Source organism: Parus major, chromosome 15 (genome assembly GCF_001522545.3).
Source record: "Parus major isolate Abel chromosome 15, Parus_major1.1, whole genome shotgun sequence".
In the NCBI taxonomy this organism is placed as follows: domain Eukaryota; kingdom Metazoa; phylum Chordata; class Aves; order Passeriformes; family Paridae; genus Parus; species Parus major.
In genome coordinates, this window is record NC_031784.1 from 12,646,188 (window position 1) to 12,670,090 (window position 23,903).

The following is a 23,903-nucleotide window of genomic DNA, read 5'->3' on the forward strand; positions in this document are numbered from 1 at the left end:
GGAACAGCCAGGGTCGGGGCTCCAATGCTCCCAAGCCCAGCTCCCCGTGGCAGATGTGCAGGTCCTGCTGCCCATAGGGAAATCTGAGATGTCCCATTGTCACAGCTGCAGTCTCTGGTGGCTTTGGGGCAACCCAGGAATGCTGTTTGAATTCAAGTCATCAGCATTCCTTTTATCCCCTCACAGCTTTCTCTGAGGACAACACTCAGGGATCTCTGCTCTGCCTTGACTTCACTCCTGCAGTATTGATCCCACACTTCCAAACCTCCCATCAGCTCATTCCAGCTGCCTCCAGGAGAAAGCTGGGTTTAATTTCCAGCACAGGGCCAGTCCTGCCTTTGGGAGGCTCCGGAGGCTCTGGTGGGGTGGTAGGAAAGCAGCTGAGGGCTGCAGGAGGACTGGGGAGACATTCAAGGTGATGTAGGAAGGACAAGGGCTGTTGCTGAAAAAGAGAATACTTGGGAAGGGAAAGTTTTCCACTCACAGGGAGAAGTAAGGTGAGGGATGGAGGAAGGTGAGGGGTGTAGGGTGACAAGAACTGTGCTGGATTTGGAGAGGAAGATAAGCAGGGATGAACTGCATGGTGTGGGGCTGAGGAGCTGTGGTGCTTTGGGCTGCACATATCACAGTCAGACTCTGGATGCAGTTTGGGAATTTTGGAATAAAAGATCCAAGCCTGAATCCTTCAATCCCTTCTCCTCCTTCTGGCTTATCCCTGAAAAGGCTGTTCCCAGTTCTGCTCACCCATGGGCAGCACTGGCACAGCCCAGCCGTGAGCTCCCTGCTGGTTTTGGGGTGGGAGCTCAGCTGGCAGTGCCTCCTGTGGGATCTCATGGACTGCAAAGCCCCACTGTGTCCCCAGAGCTTGGGGATGCTCTGGTGCCTCCAGCCAGCAGCTTTCCCATCAGCTCTGGTGAAATTGCAGGCAACGGCAAACATTTATCTGAGGGAAGATTTCAAGATGGAAAAAGGGGGTGAAAAGGGAACTCTGCCTTGGTGGCTCTGGTGGGACACTGCTCCAGGCACTGGGGTTTGTGTTTTCTGGGCTGAGAAACAAGCCCTTGGAGGCTTATGGCCGATGGCTGCCGATCCATTTTCCATAGATTAAATTGCATCACAGCTCCAAAAATAATCTCCCCAGTTTACGGTGAGGCTGCCTGTTCCTATAGCAACGCTGCGTGCCTGTGCCCTACAAACCAAAGGCAGCCCGGATCGCCAGACAGAGCAGAGGGGCTCGGCTTGGGGAACACTTGGATTTGGGGCTGGAGGTGTAAAATACGAGCCTGGAGTGTTCCTGCAGAGGGGGTTCATGGGAAGCTGCTCTGGTTTGTGTCTCTGGGATTTGAGCCTGTGCCTGCAGGGCTCCCCGAGTGCATTGTGAGGGGAGCGGGAAGCAGCAGCTGCATTTGTGGAACCTTCCCGGAGCAAGGGGGGGAAGAGAAGGAGGAAAAGGAGGAGGAGGAGGAGAAGGAGGAGGAGGAGGAGGANGGCCTTGGACACTTCCAGGGATCCAGGGGCAGCCCCAGCTGCTCTGGGCACCCTGTGCCAGGGCCTGCCCACCCTGCCAGGGAACAATTCCTGCCCAATATCCCATCCATCCCTGCCCTCTGGCACTGGGAGCCATTCCCTGTGTCCTGTCCCTCCATCCCTTGTCCCCAGTCCCTCTCCAGCTCTCCTGGGGCTCCTTTGGGCACTGGAAAGGGCTTGGAGCTCTCCCTGGAGTCTTCTCTTCTTCAGGTGAACCTGGAGTTCAGTGTGTCTGCAGTGGCCTTTGATGTCTGGGTTTGCTCTGTGGAGCCCTCCCCACCTGCTCCCACTGAATGTGACTTCAGGATAGGTCCCAGCTTGTCACGAGCAGCCAATTTTCCCTATTTTTAGGCTCCCATTTGCCTGTGCAGCTTTCCCTTTGCATTAGCAGGGAGAAACAACGGCCCTGCCAGGTTGGTGGTAATTGCTGAGCGATCACCCGGATTTGGAATGATTTATGAATGATTATTTTCCCTACTATTTTGATGATTAATTCTTAGTGTAATTCTTTCTAGCCACCAAAATTCCGCTTGTTCCTGCATCTGCAGCTGCTATAAACCTCATCCATCTCCCTGGCAGCCGGGCCAGGCTATTAAATATAGATCCCTGCTCCATTTAATATTCATAGCGATTAAAAGTGATGAAAGCAGCTGTGTCTGCCAGAGCCAGGGTGGAAATTGCTCTGCTCCAGGAATGACGGGCGAGCAGCGTATCCCAGAGATCCAGATAATTCCACACAGGAAGGGCTGCTGATTCTGAATCATACCCTTGCTTGGTGTTGGGATAAACAGGGAATCTGGAAAGGAAGTGGGGTTGATTTCTGTGGATTTACTGTGGGGAGAAAGCTTGGAGTTTTGGCTGGGATGGCTGCAGGATTTGCTGCTGGCTGATTCTCATGGACATCCTCTGCTCTGACTGTGGGAGGAGAAAAGGCTTTTCCCAGTCAGTGGGATACTTCTCATACTTTTAGATCCAAAACTCCAGACAAGTGTGAGAAAAGGTAGGAGAAAGTGCACAAGAGGTGGAACCGGGAATGGAGACGTAATCCATGCTGTGCTGGTGGTTGGATCATCCAGGCACCTGAAGGCAGCTTGTTCCAGGCATTGGGAACAGCCAGGGTCGGGGCTCCAATGCTCCCAAGCCCAGCTCCCCGTGGCAGATGTGCAGGTCCTGCTGCCCATAGGGAAATCTGAGATGTCCCATTGTCACAGCTGCAGTCTCTGGTGGCTTTGGGGCAACCCAGGAATGCTGTTTGAATTCAAGTCATCAGCATTCCTTTTATCCCCTCACAGCTTTCTCTGAGGACAACACTCAGGGATCTCTGCTCTGCCTTGACTTCACTCCTGCAGTATTGATCCCACACTTCCAAACCTCCCATCAGCTCATTCCAGCTGCCTCCAGGAGAAAGCTGGGTTTAATTTCCAGCACAGGGCCAGTCCTGCCTTTGGGAGGCTCCGGAGGCTCTGGTGGGGTGGTAGGAAAGCAGCTGAGGGCTGCAGGAGGACTGGGGAGACATTCAAGGTGATGTAGGAAGGACAAGGGCTGTTGCTGAAAAAGAGAATACTTGGGAAGGGAAAGTTTTCCACTCACAGGGAGAAGTAAGGTGAGGGATGGAGGAAGGTGAGGGGTGTAGGGTGACAAGAACTGTGCTGGATTTGGAGAGGAAGATAAGCAGGGATGAACTGCATGGTGTGGGGCTGAGGAGCTGTGGTGCTTTGGGCTGCACATATCACAGTCAGACTCTGGATGCAGTTTGGGAATTTTGGAATAAAAGATCCAAGCCTGAATCCTTCAATCCCTTCTCCTCCTTCTGGCTTATCCCTGAAAAGGCTGTTCCCAGTTCTGCTCACCCATGGGCAGCACTGGCACAGCCCAGCCGTGAGCTCCCTGCTGGTTTTGGGGTGGGAGCTCAGCTGGCAGTGCCTCCTGTGGGATCTCATGGACTGCAAAGCCCCACTGTGTCCCCAGAGCTTGGGGATGCTCTGGTGCCTCCAGCCAGCAGCTTTCCCATCAGCTCTGGTGAAATTGCAGGCAACGGCAAACATTTATCTGAGGGAAGATTTCAAGATGGAAAAAGGGGGTGAAAAGGGAACTCTGCCTTGGTGGCTCTGGTGGGACACTGCTCCAGGCACTGGGGTTTGTGTTTTCTGGGCTGAGAAACAAGCCCTTGGAGGCTTATGGCCGATGGCTGCCGATCCATTTTCCATAGATTAAATTGCATCACAGCTCCAAAAATAATCTCCCCAGTTTACGGTGAGGCTGCCTGTTCCTATAGCAACGCTGCGTGCCTGTGCCCTACAAACCAAAGGCAGCCCGGATCGCCAGACAGAGCAGAGGGGCTCGGCTTGGGGAACACTTGGATTTGGGGCTGGAGGTGTAAAATACGAGCCTGGAGTGTTCCTGCAGAGGGGGTTCATGGGAAGCTGCTCTGGTTTGTGTCTCTGGGATTTGAGCCTGTGCCTGCAGGGCTCCCCGAGTGCATTGTGAGGGGAGCGGGAAGCAGCAGCTGCATTTGTGGAACCTTCCCGGAGCAAGGGGGGGAAGAGAAGGAGGAAAAGGAGGAGGAGGAGGAGAAGGAGGAGGAGGAGGAGGAGGACGAGGGTGTTATGTGGGTTACTGCAGTGCCTGGGGCCAGCCCTGCTGTGCCACACTTGTGTTGTGGCACGGGGAAGAGGGATGGGGTTGGAGTTGGGTGGTGATGGCCGCTCACGCTCTGCTCAGCCCAAATCCACTGCTCCGGATTGAGGGTCCCAGAGGTGTTGGCACCAAGCCCTGCACAAGGCCAGGGCAAAGCTTGGCTGCAGGATGGAGATGGGGATGAACTGAAATTGTGGATAGTCCTTCTGTGCCACTGGTGAGCACAGGGAAATCTCCAGAGCCCAGTGGGAATGCAGGAACCCTTAGGAGGAGGCTGTGGAGGCTGGGCTGCCTCATCCATAGTACAGGAGCCAGAGGAACCTGGCAATTTGTTGTCAGATTTTTTTCTGCCAGCCTTTCATGTTTGTTTTCTTGAGGAGCTTTTGTTCCCTGGGGAAGTGCAGCAGGAGTTCTGCTGAATGTCTGCCTTTCATTCTGAGCACGAGGAGGAGCAGGGTGAGCCGGGGTGAAGCTCCTGAGCTAGGGATGTGCTGCTTCCCGAGGGGATCCAGGGCCACCTGCATCCCAGCATGGGACTAGGAGCCCCCCTGCCAGCCCCTGAGGGTTTGCTGCTCTAGGGAGGATCTTTATTCCATGGGGAGCAGATGGCAGAGCTGGAGCACCAGGAGGAATGAGGGTCAGGTGGGAACATCGCTGTGGTCCTGCATGGAAAGAGGGGATCCATCACTGAGCTCTTCCCTCTGCAGGGACAGGGTGTGCTGGGGGCTGGAAACCATGGATTAAAGCACTCTTTGTGTCCTTGGAGGATCTCCCTGTGTGGAGGAGCAGGGAGGCCTTCCTGGCTCCTGCAGGGCCTCCAGGCTTTTTGCTGGTCCTGGACACGGTCCTGACCCACTTTGGCCCTTCCCAGCTGGGGGTGTTGTTTGAGGTTTAATGGGATTTAGGAGCTGCTGGGAGCTGAGGATCCAAAAGGACCAAACTGGAGGAAAGGAGTGAGGGCAGCGTCCAGAGATAAGGAGCACAGAACATTGGGATAGAATCCCAGAATCATTATGGTTGGAAAAGTTCTCTGAGATCATCGAGTCCAACCATTCCCCAGCCCTGCCAAGGCCACCACTGCCCCATGTCCCCAGTGCCACATCCACAGGGCTGCTAAACCTCTTCAGGGATGGGGATCCACCCTGCCCTGGGCAGCTGTGCCAGGGCTGGACAGATCTTTCCATGAAAAACATTTCCCAAAATCCACCCTGAGGCTCCCCTGGCCCAGCCTGAGGCCGTTCCCTCTGCTCCTGTCCCTGTTCCCTGGGAGCAGAGCCCGACCCTCCCCGGCTGTCCCCTCCTGGCAGGGAGTTGTGCAGAGCCAGAAGGGCCCCCTGAGCCTCCTTTTCTCCAGGCTGAGCCCCTTTCCCAGCTCCCTCAGCCGCTCCTGGGGCTCCAGCCCCTTCCCCAGCTCCGTTCCCTGCCCTGGACACGCTGCAGCCCCTGAGCATCGTCCACCTCAGCCAGTCCTCACTTCTGGGCTGTGCTGGAAAATGTTTCAGTTGGATTCTGCTGGGTGTCCCTCACCATCATCCTGTGGGAGTTGTGTTTCCCCTCTCCCCATTGTCCCTCTTCTAAATCCTCCCAGGTATTTAGGGAGCTTCCAAGAGGTTCTGTGACCCCGAGGGAGTGCAGCTAGGGACCCCCCATTTGGGTTGAAGTCCCAGTGCTGTGATCTTGCTGGGCCCGCTGCACTTTGGCTTCTGCAAATCCCCTGTGGTCCATCCTTGAATGAGGAGCCCTGGATAGACTCTCTGTGGGTATTTCCTGAGTTTCAGGGTGTTTTCCCAGCCTTAGCAAAGCCAAGTAATTTTTTTTCCCTGTCTGAGTTGATACAAAAGCTGGAATAAACTTTTCCTAAAAGCTGGAATAAGGGCAAGATCCTCAAAGCTGTGGTGTTTGGCTGGGCTCCAGGCAAAGACCTCCAGGCAGAGGCTTGCTGCTCTTCCACCTTTCTGGATGAGTGAATCCTTCATGCTCAGCAACAGGATGAATGTATCTGCAGCTCTCTCCTCCAACCCTTCACGATAATCAGCTGTAACTACAGGAACTGGTATGTCATGTGCAAAGTTGGAAAAAGGTTGAACATGGTGGTCTTGGGGGTCTTTTCCTGCCTAAGTGGTCCCGTGATTCAAAGCAGCTTTCCTGAGACCAGCCCTGATGGGGGATTGAGGGGATGGCAGAGCCCAGCCCCTGTCCTGTGCTGTGTCCCAGCATTCCCATGGCAGTTTGTCCTGCTGGTGCCAGCAGCAGCTGGAGAGCTGGAGGGGATGGCCTGGTGGGAGCAGGGCTCCTCCACTGGGACCTGGAGCTGCTGCTCCAAAGCTGGTGCAGATCTGAGTGGCTGCTACTTGCTGCAGGAAACAGAAGGATTCATGTTTCTGTGGATTTGGGATTTGGTCAGCTTTCCCTGGAGCTCCCAGGAGAAAAATGGAAGCACCTTCAGAGCCAGTGTCAGAGCTCTTGGGCATGGCAGTGAGGAGGTTTGGGTGCTCTGTGTGATCATTTCTGCTACCAGCTACTCTGATTTATTTGACTGTAGCTGTGACTCAGGATTTCCTTCTTCCCATGTTTTGATTTGAGATAATTACAACAAATTATGTTGCTTGAGATATATATGTGTGTATATATATGTATTCTTAATTGGTTCCTGCTCTAGTGGAAGCTGTCCCTGCCCATGTCAAGAAGGTGGAAGGAGATGAGCTTTAAGGTCCCAACCCAAACCATTCTATAGCTGCAGCTGCTCAGGCAGGAGAGGGAAGGTGGGATCCTGCTGCCCACCCTGTCAGCATTCCAGCATCCCACAGCAGTGGCTGTGGGACAGCAGGAGCTGGTGAGGGATGCTCAGCTCAGCCAGCTCAGCTGCAATGAGCAGCATCACTGGGCTGACCCAGGTTCCTTCTCCCTTTTCCTGGGCTTTGAGGCGTTTATATAATTCTGCACAGCGATAGAAAATTGGGCCATGCTGTGTTCCTGCCTCAAGCTGAGCACTGTGGCAGGGATTGTTCCCACAGCCTCAATCAATGGGCAGGAAATAATGTCCTGGCAAAGTGCAGAGCCCGTCCCTCTCCGTGCCCTGCCATCCCTGTGCTGGCACTGCCCAGCCTGCCAGGGAATGGGCACGGCCCCAGGGCTGCCAGGAGTGTTTGGACAGCGCTGCCAGGGACGGGGTGGGATTCTTGGGGGCTCTGGGTGATCCTTGTGGGTCCTTCCCAACTCAGGGCATTCTGTGATTCTGTGAAAAATCTCCAGGCTGTGATCTGGGATTGCACCTGGCAAGGTGATCCAGGCTTTGCTCTGGAAAGGCAGGATGGGGGAAAATTAAAGGGGGGGTTTGGGTGTTAAGTTCTGCCTGGGGATGGGCAGAGAGGCACTTTCTCTTGCCTGGCACCATTTTTGCAGCACTTGTAAGCAGGTAAAATTGGCTTTGTAAATGGTTTTTGATGCCTGCAAACAGAAAATTGGGAAATTTGGATTGTCCCCTGGAGTCCCTCAGAGGTGGGTTTTGCCATGTTGAGGCTCCTGTTAGCAATGAAAGCTGAGCCAGCAGGGTTGGCTTCTGCTCCTGGGAGCTTTATAAAACATGGGACTTCATTATAAATTGGCTGTTAAAGTCCAGCCTCGTTAGTGATCAGATCTCAGAGCTGTGGAGGAGAGCAGGCAGCAGGCACAGCCTGCACAGGCTGCACAGGCTGCTGGGATGCTGGTGGGAAGAGCACAGTTCCCCAACTGGAGAGAAGAGATGGTGAAGGAGGCCAGAGACCGCCCTGGAAAGCCCCAGGGACGCAGCTCAGAGCAGCAGGAGCAGCCTGGTGCCCCTCTCCCAGAGAGTGTCCAGGGTATGGAACGCTCTGTCCTTGGAAGCACCGGATCAGGACAGGTGCAGAGACAATATCCAAGCCCAGGGAAAGTGCCCACACTGCTGGAGACCCTTTGTGTGCCCCAGTGAACTTTTGTATCAGAAAATGGGCTTTGAGGAGGTTTTGGGTATATTCTGTACTGGTAGAAAGGTGGCTTCAATTTTCTTGCCAGGTCTGTTGGAGTTGGCCTGTGGTGTGAGCCTGTGCCGTCGCTGTGGTGCCTCTGTGCACCCTTCTGGGATGGAGTCCCTGGAATCCTGCCTGTTCCTATTCCCCTTCTCCTACCAGCTGTTCTGGAGACTTCCCTGATTCCGGGTGTGTTTTCAAACCTCTGGTCCTGTCCCCTGTCTGGGCTCAGCAGCTCCCCAGCCTGGCTATGGGAGCTGCCCATCTCCCATAAACACCTCAGCTGGCAGCTCACCTTCCTTGGGAAGCTCTCAGCTGGTTTCCCCTGGATGCTCTGATTGTCCTTGGTGGTCTCATCCTCTCCTGGCTCCAGCAGCTGCTGCTCGTGTTTGTCAGCTGGGCTGCAGAGGGACCAAGTGGTGACACTGGGAGATGCTGTCCTGGTGCTTCATGAGCCATTCCATGCCCTGTTTCCCTTGCATTTTCTCCCATTGTCCTTGGGCAGTGTGGTTGGTCCTGCTGTAGAGGATCAGTGCTGTCCCTGAGCTGTGTCCCCTGTCCCATCACACCCATTCTGGGGAGGTTCACCATGGGTGACACTGTGCTGTGCTCTGCTCCTGCTTCCACTCCAGGTTCATGATCCTGTCACATTTATCCAGATCCTTGCTTTTGGATCACAGTAATCAAATCACTGCTCTTCCTCTGCTTCCCTTACTGTGGATTCAATCTGAGCTGTGCCTGAACACCTCTCCCAGTACCCACAGCATTTCCAGAGCTCCTATCAATGAGCCAGGAATAGCAGCCAAACACCCACCTGCCAGGGAATCACGGGTTTCCTTCTTTCCTCACAGCCCTGAGAGGGAATGTGCTGCTCCTGCTCCCCCGTTACACCAGAGCCATCCCTGAGCTCTGTGCCTGGATTGTTTGGAGAATGTTCTCACTCCCCCAGCTCCCCCAGACCTGGCAGAGAAGCTGCAGCCGGGTTTTGCTGGTGCCCATCTCTCTGAAATCCAGAGACAGAAGATTCAGGGAGGGGAGATAGAGGAGCAGGTCCCTGCTCTGCTGCCTCAGAAGGTTTTGAGAGCACCTGGAAAACCCTCGGCTAAACTTTGGAGCATAAGGATGGGGCACAGCCCCTGCCCAGGACCTGCTTCTCTCTCTTTGTATTTGCTTTGGGTGCTGCTCCTCTTGGGGCTGATCACCTCCTTCCTGGGGGAGCAGTGGGGTGATCAGAAATGCTGTGTTACTCCTATTGAGTGGATCTGGATTTGTTTCCTGGTTTTAAGTGTTCTGGAGTTGCAGAAATTTTTGCTGTAGCTGAGGTGCTGATCGTGGAGTTTTCTGCCCTTTGAAGCCGTGGTGGTTTTGGGTAAAGTGTCACTTTCCTTGGTGTCTTTGTCACCTTTCCCTCAGGTGACAACACCTTGCCCTGAGCAGAGCTGGCAGAGCCCCCAGTGCAGGGTGGATCGACCCTGGTGAGCCTGGGAAGGGCAGGTTTGGTGTGTGGCACCCCCTGTGCCACCCCACCACCCAACCCTGGAGCAGATCTCAGTGACAGCCCCAGGAGCGGCTGCTCGGGGCTCTGGTGCCACCCCCACCACTCCGTGCTCCGGGGATGCCGCGGCGGCCACGACCCCCAGCCCGGCAGGAGGCGGGAGGTCCCTGGTCCCTGCCCGCGGGGGTAACCATGGAAACGCTGTTCTCTCCATCCCTCCCCGTGCAGATGACTCGGGTGACGAGGAGCCCGCCTCGCAGTCAGACAAGAGCGAGCTGCACGGCCCCCTGAAGACCCTGTCGAGTAAGCTGGAGGACCTGAGCACCTGCAATGAGCTGATCGCCAAGCACGGCGCGGCCCTGCAGCGCTCGCTCAGCGAGCTGGAGAACCTGCGCCTGCCGGCCGACAGCGGAGAGAAGATCAAGGCGGTGAATGAGCGCGCCACGCTCTTCCGCATCACCTCCAATGCTATGATCAACGTGAGTGCTGCTTCTCCTGCCCCTCCTCCTCCTCCTCTTCCTCCTCCATCCTCCTGCCCTCCCTGTTTGTTCCCCGTGGCTTGAGTCGCGTTACCGCGGGGCTCGGCACGGCCGGGGCTCGGCACCGCGGTGAGGGCATGGGAAGTTGGGAAGATGCAGCTGGGAAAAGGGCATGGATACAGACCCCACTGAGACACAGCTCTGCTACATCCTTACAGCCTGCTCCATGTATAGGTCATTTTTGTAAAGCTGGGAAATGTGCATGTTGGGAATGCTGAGGGGCTTTCCTTTGCTCCGTGGGGGAGTTCTGCCCGGCACAGCACTTCAGATCCCGCTGCGGGTTGAGACCTACATCCCACATCCCTCACATCCTCATTGCTTCCATGAAGCTGCTGGTGTTCCACATGGCTGTGGGATTTAACCCCCTCTGGGTCTCGTGCTGGCTCTGCTCTCCCAGCCGGGCTGTTGGAGGTCAGGAAGCGGTGCTGGCACCACCTCTGCTCCTGCCTTGTGCAGCCTCACGGTGCTTCCCGACTGTGCTTTGAGTGTGCCTCAATCACAGTGAGACAGCCCTTCCTGGGAGCCTGCTTTACTCCAGGGAGCTCTGAAAGAGAGCAAAACTGAATAAAATATTTAAAGGAAATGGAAAAAAAAAACAACCCCAAAGCTTCAACGGGCTGGAATAATGTATGAAGGCAGAGCTCAGGGAATTGTGAATGGAGCAGTGCTGTCATCAGGCTGTCCTAACCCTGAGCAGAAGGAGGTTGGGTGGTGTTTGATGTAATTCCCAGTTTGATGTAATTCCCAGCAGGAGCTGGAGGGTACTCAGAGCCCCATGGTCGCTGCATCCTCCCCATTCCCTCTCCTAGGATTCTGTAGCCACAGGGGGAAAGGGCTTCCCAAGTCTCTTTTGTGTTTCAGAGCAGTTTGGGGATGCTTGTGCAGCACTTTCCCCACAGAGAGTTTGTCCAAGTTTTGGGAATGGGGTTGGCAGCGTGGTGGGAGGTGCCAGCAGACCCTCGGTGCTGCCCAGGTTTGCTGTCAGGAGGCGGAACAGCACTGGGATGTGGGCAGGGAATTGCCAGGGAGAGAATTCTCCAGCAGCCTCTGGGAAGGGATGAGCAGAGCAGTATTTGCCGTGTCCAGCCCAGAGAGGAGGAGGAAGAAGAGGAGGAGGAGGTTGTGGTGGTTGCAACGTGATAAAAGCTTGAGCAAGGCTGTCTGGAGGGTGGGAAATTCCACAAAAAACATTGTGCTGGGATAAAACAGCAGGAACGTGGCTTGCCCAAAATCCCAAACAGGTAAGAGGGGCTGGGGTGGCAGGGCATGTTCCCACATGGATGCTGTGCATCCTTTGGTACTTTGGCTCTGGATGGGCATCCTGAGGAGATGCCTGAGGGAAAGGCTGTGCCCTGGAGGGAGCAGGACTGGAGGGAGCAGGACTGGAAGGAGCAGGGTGGGAGCAGTGTGGCAGCTCTGGGAGGAGGTTGTGGCTCTCCCAGATCCCTGCTGAATCAGTTGTTTTGGGAGGAGGTGATGGAGATGTGGGCAGGGGGACACTTGGAGGGGCTGGGTTAGAAAGGTGGGAGAGGGACAAGCAGAGAGGGGGGGACCAGGAAGGAGGGGACCAGCCTGATGCCCCTGTCACAGTAACTGGTGGCTCCCAGCCACACTGTCACCTTTTCCAGCATGGATCCCCTCCTGTGCCTCGATTTCTCCTTTTAGATGGGCTGATGCTTTCTGGAGCTGCCAGGAGCCTCTTATGGGGGGATGGGGGAGCTCTGTGCAGTGCAAAGGTCCCAAAATCTGTATAGAACATGAAACTGCTCCAGGGAAGCACGTGGAGTTTCCCTGTACAAATACACTGTGCTTGTGCCCATCCCTGAGCACATATCCCATGGGATCACAGGGTGCTTTTGCCAGGCCAGAAGTTCCTTGCAGGAGAAGTTAAAAATGTCCTTGCCCAGCAGGTTTTTCCCAGAGATCCCAGCTGGCAGCACTGTCCAGGTGCTGGCATGTGGATGCTCCATGTCCAGGCTCTGCCCTGGCTGCAGCACCAAAGCTCATGGATCTGCTCCATGGGAATGGAAAGTGGATACGGATCTGTGAGGTTTGGTGCTGTGGCTGTGAGCAGAAGGGATGGGCGCTCTGGGGAAGGGATGGATGCTCCAGGGAGGGAAGGCATACTCCAGGGAATGGAAAGGTGCTCCTGGGAAGAAGGGCTGGGAGCTCTGGGGCCAGCGTGTGCAGTTCCTGTGCAGCTGCCTGTGATGTGATTATGTAAATGGCCCCGGAGCCACGGGGAGCGCAGCAAGCAGAGGAAATAAATAAATAGAGATGGAAATAAAAGAGCTTTGCTGCGAAGGTGACCTTCCCTCTGTGCTCTGGGTGCTGCCACGACTGGCACTGGGTGCTCCTCTCCAGAGGCTGGGAACATCCCTGGGTGGGTGCTGGGAGTGATGGGGAAGGGTTTGGGCAGAGGCAGAGCGGGATGTGCTGGGCTGTTACAGGTGAGGGTTTCAGATGTGCTGGATTTCAGACTGGCTGTTGCAGGGCTTAAACAGAGCTCTGGGAGCCTCCTGTTGGCTCTGTTCCCTGCTGGAATCTCACCAGGCAGGGTCCAGGCTTACCGGGATGGGGGAGCCATCAGCAGGGCTGGGCAGAGACACGGAAAGCCAAGGCACAATCTGCCACGGGGGAAGAGTGGGAGGTGTGGAAAAATAAGGGCAACAAATTACCGGGATGAGAGGCCCAGAGGATCCGGAGCAGCACGCTGAGCTGTGTAGACAGACTCATGGAAGGGTGGGGAAAGCTCTGTCTCATCATTGAGCAGGAGACAGCAGGCAGGAGGGGTGTGTGGATGAGCTGAGGAAGCAGTTTGGGCGTTGGGAAGAGCTCACAGTGCTGTGGGTGGTGATGGAAATAGTTTTTAATGGGAATGGGGATGCTACGGCGGAGCTTTGTGCTTCCTCAAGGAACAGGAGCTTGGAGAGCAGCAGGGCTTGGGCTTGCCTGTGTCATTCCTGGGTTAGTTTGTGTTTCCCCTTGAGCTTTTGGGTAGAAGCAGGGGTTCAGGAAGGCTCTGCCAGGCCAGTGCAGGAAGGGTGAGAGGAGCAGGAGAGGTGCTGGGTGGGAGATGCTGCTCCATCAGGAACAAAAAACTCACCTGCCTTTGAGAGGGGCTGGCTGCACCAGGCTGTCCTGCAGGGATGCCAGCACCTGCTTTGAGGCAGGCTGATTTCCCACCCAGCTTTTCCTTTCCCATGGGAATGAACTTTCCTGGAGGAATGGCACCTGACACATCAGCACAGTCCTGCCTGACACATCCTTCAGTCCTGCCAGGAGGGTCTCCAATAGTGTGAAACACAGAGCTGGAGCCAGAGTGAGGTGGACAACAGCATGTGCTGCCTCTCCTCCAGGACAGGGCCCCCAGGCTGTCACTTTAGTCCCCTCCAGGACACCCAGCAGCATCCCAGGGGCTGCATGCTCCAGTCCCAGCAGGGTTTCTCCCTGTGGATCCCTCCAGGGCTGTGCTCCAGCTAAGCAGCACTTTCAGGGTGGCCATGTGCCAGTGGCTCAAGGAACCTCTGGCCTCTCCCTGCAGCCACACTGGTCTCCTGGGGACACAGAGTGGCATCTGCCTGCTGGAGTTGGTTTATTTGGAGCCCTTTGCGTGCCTGTGCTGGAATGAGCTGTCTGGGCACAAGATGTGCTTCCCTCCAGCTTCCCTGTGGAGCATGGGAATGCTGCTGTGATTGATCCATACTCCCCAAACTCTTACCATATTAAATCAGATGATGCTGAGCACCTGCTCTGTGCAGCCTCAGGTTGCCCAGCACAGCCTCCAGCCCAGTGTGTGAGTTCTGGGTTTATCCAGTAGTGGATGATGGATACACCCTGTGGGTGTGTCTGTGTCTGCTTGGAAACCTGCTCAAAGCTGGGAGACAACAGAGTCCCTGGGATCACCTCTCTGGAGTGACCGTGGGGCCAGGGTGATGCTGTTGGTCCCTACCTTGGGCACGTCCCTGTGCTGAACTGGTGTGGATGGACATATGGTCTGTCCCTTGGGGTCCCCAAACCCATCATGGCACAGGCAGGATGATGGAACTGACATCCTCCACCTGGGCAGCAGCTCCCAGTTCACCCCAGTACAGCCAGTGGGCTGGAGGAGCTCTCCCTGTGCTCTCAGGGGTTAATTCCAGCACTGCAATGAGAAAACCCCCATCTTTAACTCCTGGATTTGCTTCCTCAGGGCGAGGATTCCCTCTGTGACCCCAGGCAGCTGCTCTGCTGCCCAAAAGTCCAGCCAGACCCCACAGGGGACCAGGGCTTGTCCCCCGTAGCCGTGGTGAGGGTGATGGCGCAGGAGCTCTCGCTGGCATGTGGCACAGGCTGTGTTAATTATCCGTGCTGCGCTAACGACGCGCACTAATCAGCGCCTCGCAAACCATGTCACCGACCCAGAAAAGCCCCGGCAGTGGGATTAAATCCCTAACCCAGCCCTAATCCCCCTCGGATGAGAGGGCTGCAGCGAGGGCTCCGGGTGTCCTGCGTGTTCCTACTGTGGAGGCGCCACAGGAAATAACTGGTGGGTGCTTTGCTGTTACGGGGGAGGGTGGGAGGGTGACAGTGGCACCCTGGGGTCTGTCCCTGCCTGAGTGGGGCTGGGGGAGTGGAGATGGGCAGAGGTGGAGCCTGGCCCCTGCTCTTGGAGCTGTTGTGCCTTTCCCAGAGCATCCTGTGATGCTTTTAAATGTAGAAGTCTGAGGGTATCTCTGAGCAGATCTGTTCAGACAGGCAGTGCCTTCCTCCCACTCCCTCGTCATCATCATTCCCTGAGTGCTTCCAACTGGATTTTATCAGGCCTGTGGGTACTTGGCCCTTGTGTGTGGCCTTGGGGCCTCTGTGCTGGCCAGGGCTTGCAGTGGGTGCTCACCTGCTCTGGGGGTTTTCACCTTTCTTACCCCTCTCCTGTCTCTTCCTCCTCCTGCTGTCCCAGAAACCCAGGAGGTTTCAGACTGTCCCAGGGTTCCTCTCAGAACCTCATGCAAGAAGAGGGAGGATGAATCTGTCCCCAGCACCTGAGGGTGCTTCTTGCAGCCCTTCCCTCCTGGATGTGTTTGACTTTTGCACTGAGGAGAGCTGGGAGTGTCTGTGCTGTGCTGCTGGCTCAGCAGGGCTGTGTTGGTGGGCCCAGCTCAGCCCTGCACCATCAGCAGTGCCTGGGCCTGAGCAGCAGCTCTGCTGAGCTGGGAGCCAGCCCAGCCAGGCATCTCCTCTGCCACTGACCCGTGCCCAGGGATCCTCCTGGGATCCTCATCCCTGCCTGGAGCCTGGGGCGGGATGGGGCTGTGGGGAGGGCAGATATCAGAGCATTGCTGGGTGAATACCTTTGGGATCACGAGGGTTGTGTTTGCCTCTTCCCTGGGCCGCTGCCCCAGGATGCTTCACTCAGGCTCCTTCCTCCAGTGAAGGAAAAAGCACTGGAATGGCAGCTCTGCTCTCCCATGGATTCACCCAGGAAGAACTTATGGCACAGGGAGATGAGGGGATTGTGGGGTGCTGCTGTTGCTCCTGCAGCCCCTCTCATACCGTGGGGAGGTTTGCACGAGGCTGAACGTGAGGGACAATCCGAGGCAGCTTCCTGCAGATCCCGGGGTCGGAGCTGCCCGCGGGCAGTGCCAGCTGCTCCTGCCGCTGAGTGCTTGGACAGATGCTCCTCCAGCCTGGAATCTGCTCCATCAGGGGATGAGGAAAGCAGCCAGCGACAGCCTCAGGAAATCTGTCATCCTGGGAGCTGTCGGCAGGACAGAGCTCTCCAGGCACACCAGCACCTGGACTGGGGCTCCAGGGGCCTGGAGGTGGAGATTGGCCACTCTCCTTGTGGTCCCCCACTGCTGGGGTGGGTTTGGGGGCTTGGGCAAGCGAAGGAGAATGAGGAATGTGCAGCAGCCACCTGAAGGTACCTCCGTGCAGGGAAGGAAACAGTGCTGGGAGCTTCCCAGGGAGGGGATTTTTGCACAGGTGGCAGTGGAGAGGCCCCACTACTGTGCAGGCAGGTGAGAGCACCAGGACAAGCCTGAGACTTTCCATGGCTGGAGGAGAGCAGGGAAGCCCTGCAGGGACACAGTTCTGGGGTGGCCACTCTGCAGCAGGAGGTCCCAGCACAGTCTCAGCTCCCAGGATATCTTCTGTACTGGTCCCAGCATGTCCTTGGCACCCTCTGGCATGGCCAGTGGAGGCTGCTGGGCGCTGCTCAGTGAGGTTTGGGGTGGAAGGGTTGACAACCCAGAGTATCTAGCAAATTGCTTAGTTGTTTTCCCAGCAGAAACCAGACCCAGATCCTTCCCATGGTGCAGCTCCAGGCTGGCATTGCCTTGGTCTGTAACCCGTGGGCAGCACTGGCTCGTTCCCCTTCCCAGAACCGCACTGAACACGTCCTCCTGTCCTGCCGAGTGCCGCCGATTCGGGATCTGTCCGTGATTCCCGCTCCATGGAGGCTGTGTGGGGTTGGGATTAGAGCCTCTTAGCACAGCCAGCCCTGCGGATTTGCCACTGTTTCCCACTAATCCCCTCTGTATTGATGGGGAGGATTCCATGGCACTGATGGCGGTGCTGCAGGCGGGGTCTGGGTGCTGTGCTGGCCCCGGTGCTCCAGGATGAGCTTTGGGATGAGCTCGGCTCTAAGGAACCCCTGGCCAGGGTGGATCTGGTGGAACACTGCTGTGTCCACGGCCTTGAAGCAGGTGGCCCAAAAGAACATGCTAAGGTGGAAAAATTCCCAGATTCACAACCAGGAGACAAGATCTGACCTGTGGGTGTCTCCATCTCGGACGTACCTGTCCCATACTTCTCAGTCTTGGACATCTCCATCTTGAATATCTCTGACTCTCAGGGAATCCATGAAGCCCAGAGGGCAGCAGGCTCTGCTGGGGCACAAGGTGCCACATGGAATGGGACCATCAGGGATTTAGGGAGCACCTTGTTCAAGCACTGGGGGTCTGGCTGAGCTGCTGACAGTGGCATCAATGGATGGGCTGGAGCCTGCTCCAGTGTATTCCCATTTCCTGTTGGCTCACTAAGGATTTTTTCCATGTCTGTGCTTTTTTTGTAGCACCTATTTCCCCTGGCTGCAGAGGGAGTGGGGTGATTTTCCGTGTTGAACTCCCGGGGTTTTACACAGTGTCACCTTGGTTTCTCAGGGTGTCATGACGTACTGAGGCTCAGCCCAGCTCTCCCCACCAGCCCTGCCCCAGGGAGGAGCAGCTCCTGGTGTTCCCACTTCCTGCTTCAGACAGCTGGGATGCTGGCTGAGGGTCACTCCAAGGATTTGGGACAGATTTGCTGTTATTTAAGCAGGCTGTGTTGATGTGGTGCTGAGCAGCAGCCTGGTCTTGGGCCCCAGCACGGCTGTGGGTGCCATCACTGATGACCACACTCCATGTCTCATTGCCATCTGACGGTGTGTGGGATGATTTGGGATTCAGGTTGGCTCTATGCTTTTATTTCCCCTTCACTTTCTGCTCAGAGTGTTTTTTGGGGGAGGAAGGACAAATTAACCCTCTTTGGGTGCAGTGGCAGATTGTGACTCTGTATCTCACAGCTTTGAACCCAAATAGCTCCAGCCCCATCCCTGGAAGTGCTCAAGGTTGGGCAGGGCTCAGAGCAGCCTAGTGGAAGGTCCCCCTGCCCATGGAGGGGGTGGAATGAGATGAGCTCCAAGGTCCCTTCCCACCCAACCCATGATCCTGTGATTCTGTGCCTTTGTGCCTTGTTCAGAGCCAGACAGGCTCTGCAAGTGCCCTTCCCTCGGGGGGCTGCTCTGCAGCAAGCAGCAGCCAGCTGTGTCCCAGGGTTTTGATGACTCCAGGAAGGAAGGGAGCACTTATCTCCCAGGGAACGACAGAGCTCTGTCCCCGCTGAGTGGTGACAGCTCCTGCTCTGTAATTCACCAAGAAAGAGATGATTGAACGCATCTGGCACTTGCCTCCTCCCCTGTCACTCCCGGGCCATGAAGTGGTCCTTGTCCCATGCTTGAGGAGCAGGAGGTGTTGGTCCCACAGCAGCAGGCACTTCCCTGCTGGATTTTTCCTGCAGGTTGGATTTGTGTAGCTGATCCTCTGGGATGGTGGGACAGGTGGGATTGCAGGTGTCAGCATGTTCCTTTGGCATCCATCAGCTTTGTGCTGGACACTGGGAATGCTCAGCTGTGCTGGAGCTGCCCCAGAGGTTGTCACCCTGTGGTGACCCCAGGCAGGAATTGTTCCCTGGCAGGGTGGGCAGGCCCTGGCACAGGGTGCCCAGAGCAGCTGGGGCTGCCCCTGGATCCCTGGAAGTGTCCAAGGCCACTTGTTCCACTGCTCAGAGCAGCCTGGGATAGTGGAAGGTGTCCCTGCCCACAGCAGGGGGATGAGACAAAATGAGCTTTAAGGTCCCTTCCAGCCAAGCCACTCCATGATTCTGTGCAGTCTGGCAGGCCTTGCTGTGATCATTTACCCTTTCAAGCTAATTAACCTCATCTCTTTCTTCCTTCCATCCGATTTTGACTGCTTGCTCCACTGAGGAAGCAGAGATCCCCGCGGGTGTGTGGCACCACCACCTTGGCAGGACATGGGTGACCTCGGGTGATGGGGGATTGTTTTCCGCTGCATGAATAATCCCGGGGCTGTTAACGACGTTCCCATTAGCCAGCAACAAGCTGTGAAATCGGGATATTTGCCGTGACAAATGTGTGAAAGGTGCTAAATGTGCCCTTGGCGAGGCAGCTGCTGGGCACTGGGAGGGACCACAGAGCTGATGGCACCAAGTCTTGCCTTCTGCTCCCCGGCAGGACCTCGATGGCACTTTGCCTCTTCCTCCACGGGAATTTGCAGGAGCCTCGGTGGTATTTTTCCACTTCTTTTGGCCACCTCAGCTGTGCCTCCCTGTCTTGGCTGAGATTTGCAGTTCCATTGGCCAGTGCTGGATTAGGACCTGCCACAACTTTTTCCAGCTTTGGAGAGGAGAAACCTCTCCTGTTCCTCTTCCACATGGTTGCAGGTAACCCTGAGATCAGGGGCTGCACATGGATGGAGCCTGCTTTTAGCTCTGGTCGCTGGTGACCTGTCAGCCTGGCTGCTGCTCTCCAGCCCCATCTGTGCCGTGATGATGCTGAGGCAGAACAGCCTTTGGAACTTCAGGATTTGATCCAGCTCTGATCCTGGGGCAAAACCCAGGTTCTGTCACCTCCTGTACCTGCTGTCCCTCTGTGAGTGGCAGGCAGCAGTTTGGATGCTGTGAAGGATAAAGGCAGTCTCCTGATGGGGTGAGGAGCACGTGGGGATGGGCACAGCATCCTCTGCCCTTTCCTTTTCTCCACTCTCGAGAGGATGGGTCCTGGGAGAGCTTTGAGAATGATGGTGCCTCCCAAGGCTGTACCTTCATGGCTTTGACTCCTCAGTCTTACAGCTCACTGGGGAATCACTTCTCCTGCACTTTCATCCTTCAGCCTGGGCTCTGTGCCCTCCTTTGGGCGCGTTCCTCAAGGAGCCTCTTCCCGCTGTCCTGTGTCCCTGTGCCAGCCTCACGTGGATTTCTGGCTGAGTCTTGCATCCCCAAGCAAGTTCAGCTGGAACTAAATTTAGCCACCTCTCCATGAGGATTTTATAAGCTGGATTTCGAGGTGTTGCTCCTGCTCAGTGGCTGGGATTGTTTGTTGCTTGGGAACACCAAGGCAGGGGATTAATGCTGGGAATGAGTGATGAGCTGGGATATTCGTGTCTGAGCTCCTTGCCCCAGTGCTCTGCAGCCCTTGTTCCATACAGGGATGAGTTTTGGCTCAGAACTGAGCTCAGTTGACAGAGACTGTGAAAAAATATCCCCTGATCCCTGTTTGGTGGTGCTCCCACCTCCAGTGAGCACCCCTGTGGAACTTGGCACTGTCCTGGCTGTAGGGGTTGTAAACCCAAATTAATCACTTTAATTTGCTTGGCTGCTGGTGGCAGCAGTGGGGGCTGAGTTTGGCAGATCCCTCTTGCAGGAAATTCTCCCCTCTCCACCCTGGCATCATTCTCTCCCAAGGAGCAAACGTGATCCTTGTGAACCTCCTGGGCTGATCTGGGTCCTTTGATCCAGGTTTGGATCAAGCCATTTTCTGAATTACAGAAGAGGCTGCAGAGAGGGGCCTGTACAGCCTTTCAAAACCAGGGAATAATAATTTCTGTACTGTACCTGTATCCCAGCTCCTAAATCCACGTGGACACCATTGTGGGATGCAGTGTGGACCATGCATTGTCCTGTCCTGCTCCATGGAAGCTCCACAGCCCATGGTGGCATCTGTGGCCCTGTGAGGACTGTCCTGCTCACCTTCCCAAAACCTCCCCATGCTCAGCAATGCTGAGAACCATTCCCAATCACTTGGATTTTTTTTATGGCTGTAAATGAAGCCCAGTGGTGCAGATTTCCCTTTGGAACATACAGCATGGAATCCTCCTTGAAGCTTTGGGATGGGAGATTCTGAGGTGTCACCTGCTCCTTTTCATTAGGACATTGATTCCCATCAATGGATGCAAGCTCTCCTAGCCCTCCCTCCCCATGACTCCTTCATAATTACCTCCTTTCCCCCTAATTCCCTTTTACACCTTCCAGCCCGTGGTTAATTGCAGTAGGATAATTACAGGTGATCTCGTTTTAAACTGCTCAGCCCCTGAGCTGGGAGCAGCCACAGTTCCCACCCTCGGTGCCAAATGGGGCATTTCTGTTCCTGCTGCCTGTGGAGCCGAACCTTTGGAGCAGATAATGAGCTTTGCTGGGGTGGGGAGGTCATGGCCAGATCCCATTATGTGCCCTGGTTTCATCCTCTTAGCCCAGTCCATCCGAGGGATGCACAGAGCCAGGGGCTGGCCCAGGATGGTGTCACTGGGAAGGGCCAGGAAAGGCTCTCTGTGGGCTTTGGGCCATGGGTGGCTCCCAGAAGGATTTTGGGGTGGGGAGGAGCTGAGTTGTTTCCAGAGGAGGAGGTGAAAACACGGCCCTGAGAGTGTGGGGTCTGGTGTGGCCCCCTGAGAGCATCAAGTCCAACCATTCCCCAGCCCTGCCAAGGCCACCACTGCCCCATGTCCCCAGTGCCACATCCACAGGGCTGTTCAATCCCTCCAGGGACAGGGATCCACCCCTGCCCTGGGCAGCTGTGCCAGGGCTGGACAGCTCTTCCCATGAAAAACATTTCCCAAAATCCACCCTGAGGCTCCCCTGGCCCAGCCTGAGGCCGTTCCCTCTGCTCCTGTCCCTGTTCCCTGGGAGCAGAGCCCGACCCTCCCCGGCTGTCCCCTCCTGGCAGGGAGTTGTGCAGAGCCAGAAGGGCCCCCTGAGCCTCCTTTTCTCCAGGCTGAGCCCCTTTCCCAGCTCCCTCAGCCGCTCCTGGGGCTCCAGCCCCTTCCCCAGCTCCGTTCCCTGCCCTGGACACGCTGCAGCCCCTCCAGGGCTCTCTTGTCAGGAGGGTCCCAGAGCTGATCCCAGTTTTGAGCATGTGTAAAATGGAAGCACAGCCAGGAATTTGGGGGGACAGGACCTTGAGCCCTCCCTGCCTTCAGTAAGGAAAGCATCAAAGGGTGATGGAGGGGACACATGTAGGGTCTGGTGCCTCCACGTTCCAGGTGTATGTGATACAAAACCTTAAAAGAAAAACTTCCTAACTAGCTGAGTCTTAAATCCTGATCCTATTCAAAGGAAAGGTTTGATGAAGAACTGATGAATTGGAGCTTTTCTTGGACAAATCCTGGTAAAATCAGAGCAAGTCATGGCAGCTGAAACCCTGAATCTTACCTCGATCCTCAGGTGCCACCTGCAGCCCAAATGCTGAGTAACCAAGTCAAGAGCTGGATGGAATCTGTAGATTCCAAATAGCTGGAAACAGAAAATAAGCAAGTCCTGGGAATGTTGGAATGAACCTCCAGAACTCTGCAGGTTTAGTATTTTTGAATAGCTTTGAGTTTTTCAGCCAGCATTTATCCACTGGACTTGCTTGGTATGACAAGAAGTGGCACAAGCAGAGCCAATTTCCCTTCATGTTGCCAACTCCTGGAGAATTTCCATAAAAATCCTCTTTTCCTACTTTGAAACATAAGAAGGAGTTCAGTGTGTCGAATCTGGCAGAGATTTGGGGCGGGAGGAGCATCCCTGCCTCCGTGTGCAGCTGCACGTGGGGCTGATGGCAAAGGAAGTGCCGAGGCCACGGGAACTCAGGGTTTCATCCAAGATGGAAAATAACCTAAAAATAGAGCTGTGAGGGCCGGGCTGTCCTGTGAGACCATTGTTTGGGATGAGGCAGTGTGGGACAGCCAGCAGTGTCCCGGTGTCCTGGCCCCGGGCGGATGTCCTGCTCCCGGAAATCTGCTGTGAGACCGGCACAGCTGGGGCTGGGTGATGCCAGCCCAGGGGGCTTTGGGTGCCGAGGGGTTCCCTGCCAGCCTGGACTGTGGTGTCCTGGCTGTCCTCTGCCTGGTGGCACAGGGTGGTGATGCTGTGTGCACTGCAAGGCTTCACTTGGAGCACTCCCTGAGCCCTCCTTCCCTGTGCCCAGCAGGGTCCCCATGGCTGGGGGGTCCCCGGGCTCTCTGGGGAGGGGAATGGGGGGTTCTGGCTATGGTGGATGTACCCCCTCTGCTGCAGGGGCCAGGCCAGGCCCTGTGCCATGTTCTGGGCTGTGCAGCTCTGGGGAGGAGCTGGGCATCCTTCCCCTCTGCCTCCCTGGAGCACAGGGCTTGCTGGCTCCTGGCTTGAGTAGCCCAGAGGAGCTGTGGCTGTCCTTGGATCCCTGGAAGTGTCCAATGCCGGGCTGGACAGGGCTTGGAGCAGCCTGGGCTAGTGGAAGGTGTCCCTGCCCATGGAACTGGATGTTCTTTAGGTCCCTTCCAGCCCAAACCATTCCATGATTCTGTGATCCTCTCCTGTCTATGGCTGTCACCCCAGGGACCACGGTCCCATCCAGCTTCTTGTTTGCTGAATTTGGGCATGAAGGTGCCACTGAAGACCTCTGGGCTTGGCTGAGGGTTGTGAGGGCCCAGCCTGGGGAGCACGGTGGGGTCAGGGATGGGCACAGGCCAGGCTGCCATGGACAGGTGTCCGTGTTGCAGCCACCTCCGTGGGGTGGTTCAGCTCTGGATGGCCGGAGCTGAGCTGTGGATGTGGGGATTGAGCAGAGCTCTGGGAGTTGGTAAAACACTCCTGGGAGAGGAGCAGGAGGGGGCGTTGGGGAACCGGAGTCACCGTGACACCTCCCAGCTGAGCTTTCCCCTCCTGCCACAGGCCTGCCGCGATTTCCTGGACTTAGCCGAGAGCCACAGCCGGAAATGGCAGCGGCTGCTGCAGCATGAGCGGGAGCAGCGGATCCGGCTGGAGGAGACCATCGAGCAGTTAGCCAAGCAGCACAACAGCTTGGAGCGTGCCTGCCGCGGGGCACCCGGCCTGGCCTCGGGCACTGCCAGCATCTCCAGCACCGCCAAGGGTGAGTGACAGCCTGGGGCTGCTCCGGGAGCTCTGGAACAGGGCTGCTCAGGATCCCCAGGATGGGACAGGGCTGTTTGGGATCCCCAGGATGGGACAGGGCTGCTCGGGATCCCCGGGATGGGACAGGGCTGTTTGGGATCCCCAGAATAGGACAGCGCTGTTTGGGATCCCCAGGATGGGACGGGGCTGTTTGGGATCCCCAGAATAGGACAGGGCTGTTTGGGATCCCCAGGATGGGACAGGGCTGTTTGGGATCCCCAGGATGGGACGGGGCTGCTCAGGACCCCCAGGATG

The 23,903-nt window shown here is 56.2% G+C and overlaps 1 protein-coding gene across 4 annotated transcripts in view; it reads left to right on the plus strand.

Moving 5' to 3' along the window:
* The window catches only part of OSBP2 (oxysterol binding protein 2), a 94,902-nt gene that overhangs the window by 57,617 nt on the left and 13,382 nt on the right, over positions 1-23,903 (plus strand). For all 4 annotated transcript variants that reach the window (XM_015644078.3, XM_015644079.3, XM_015644080.3 and 1 more), the window contains 2 exons: positions 9,874-10,124; positions 23,409-23,607. In XM_015644078.3, coding sequence (XP_015499564.1) covers positions 9,874-10,124; positions 23,409-23,607 — 450 coding nt within the window. The remainder of the gene's footprint in view (positions 1-9,873; positions 10,125-23,408; positions 23,608-23,903) is intronic.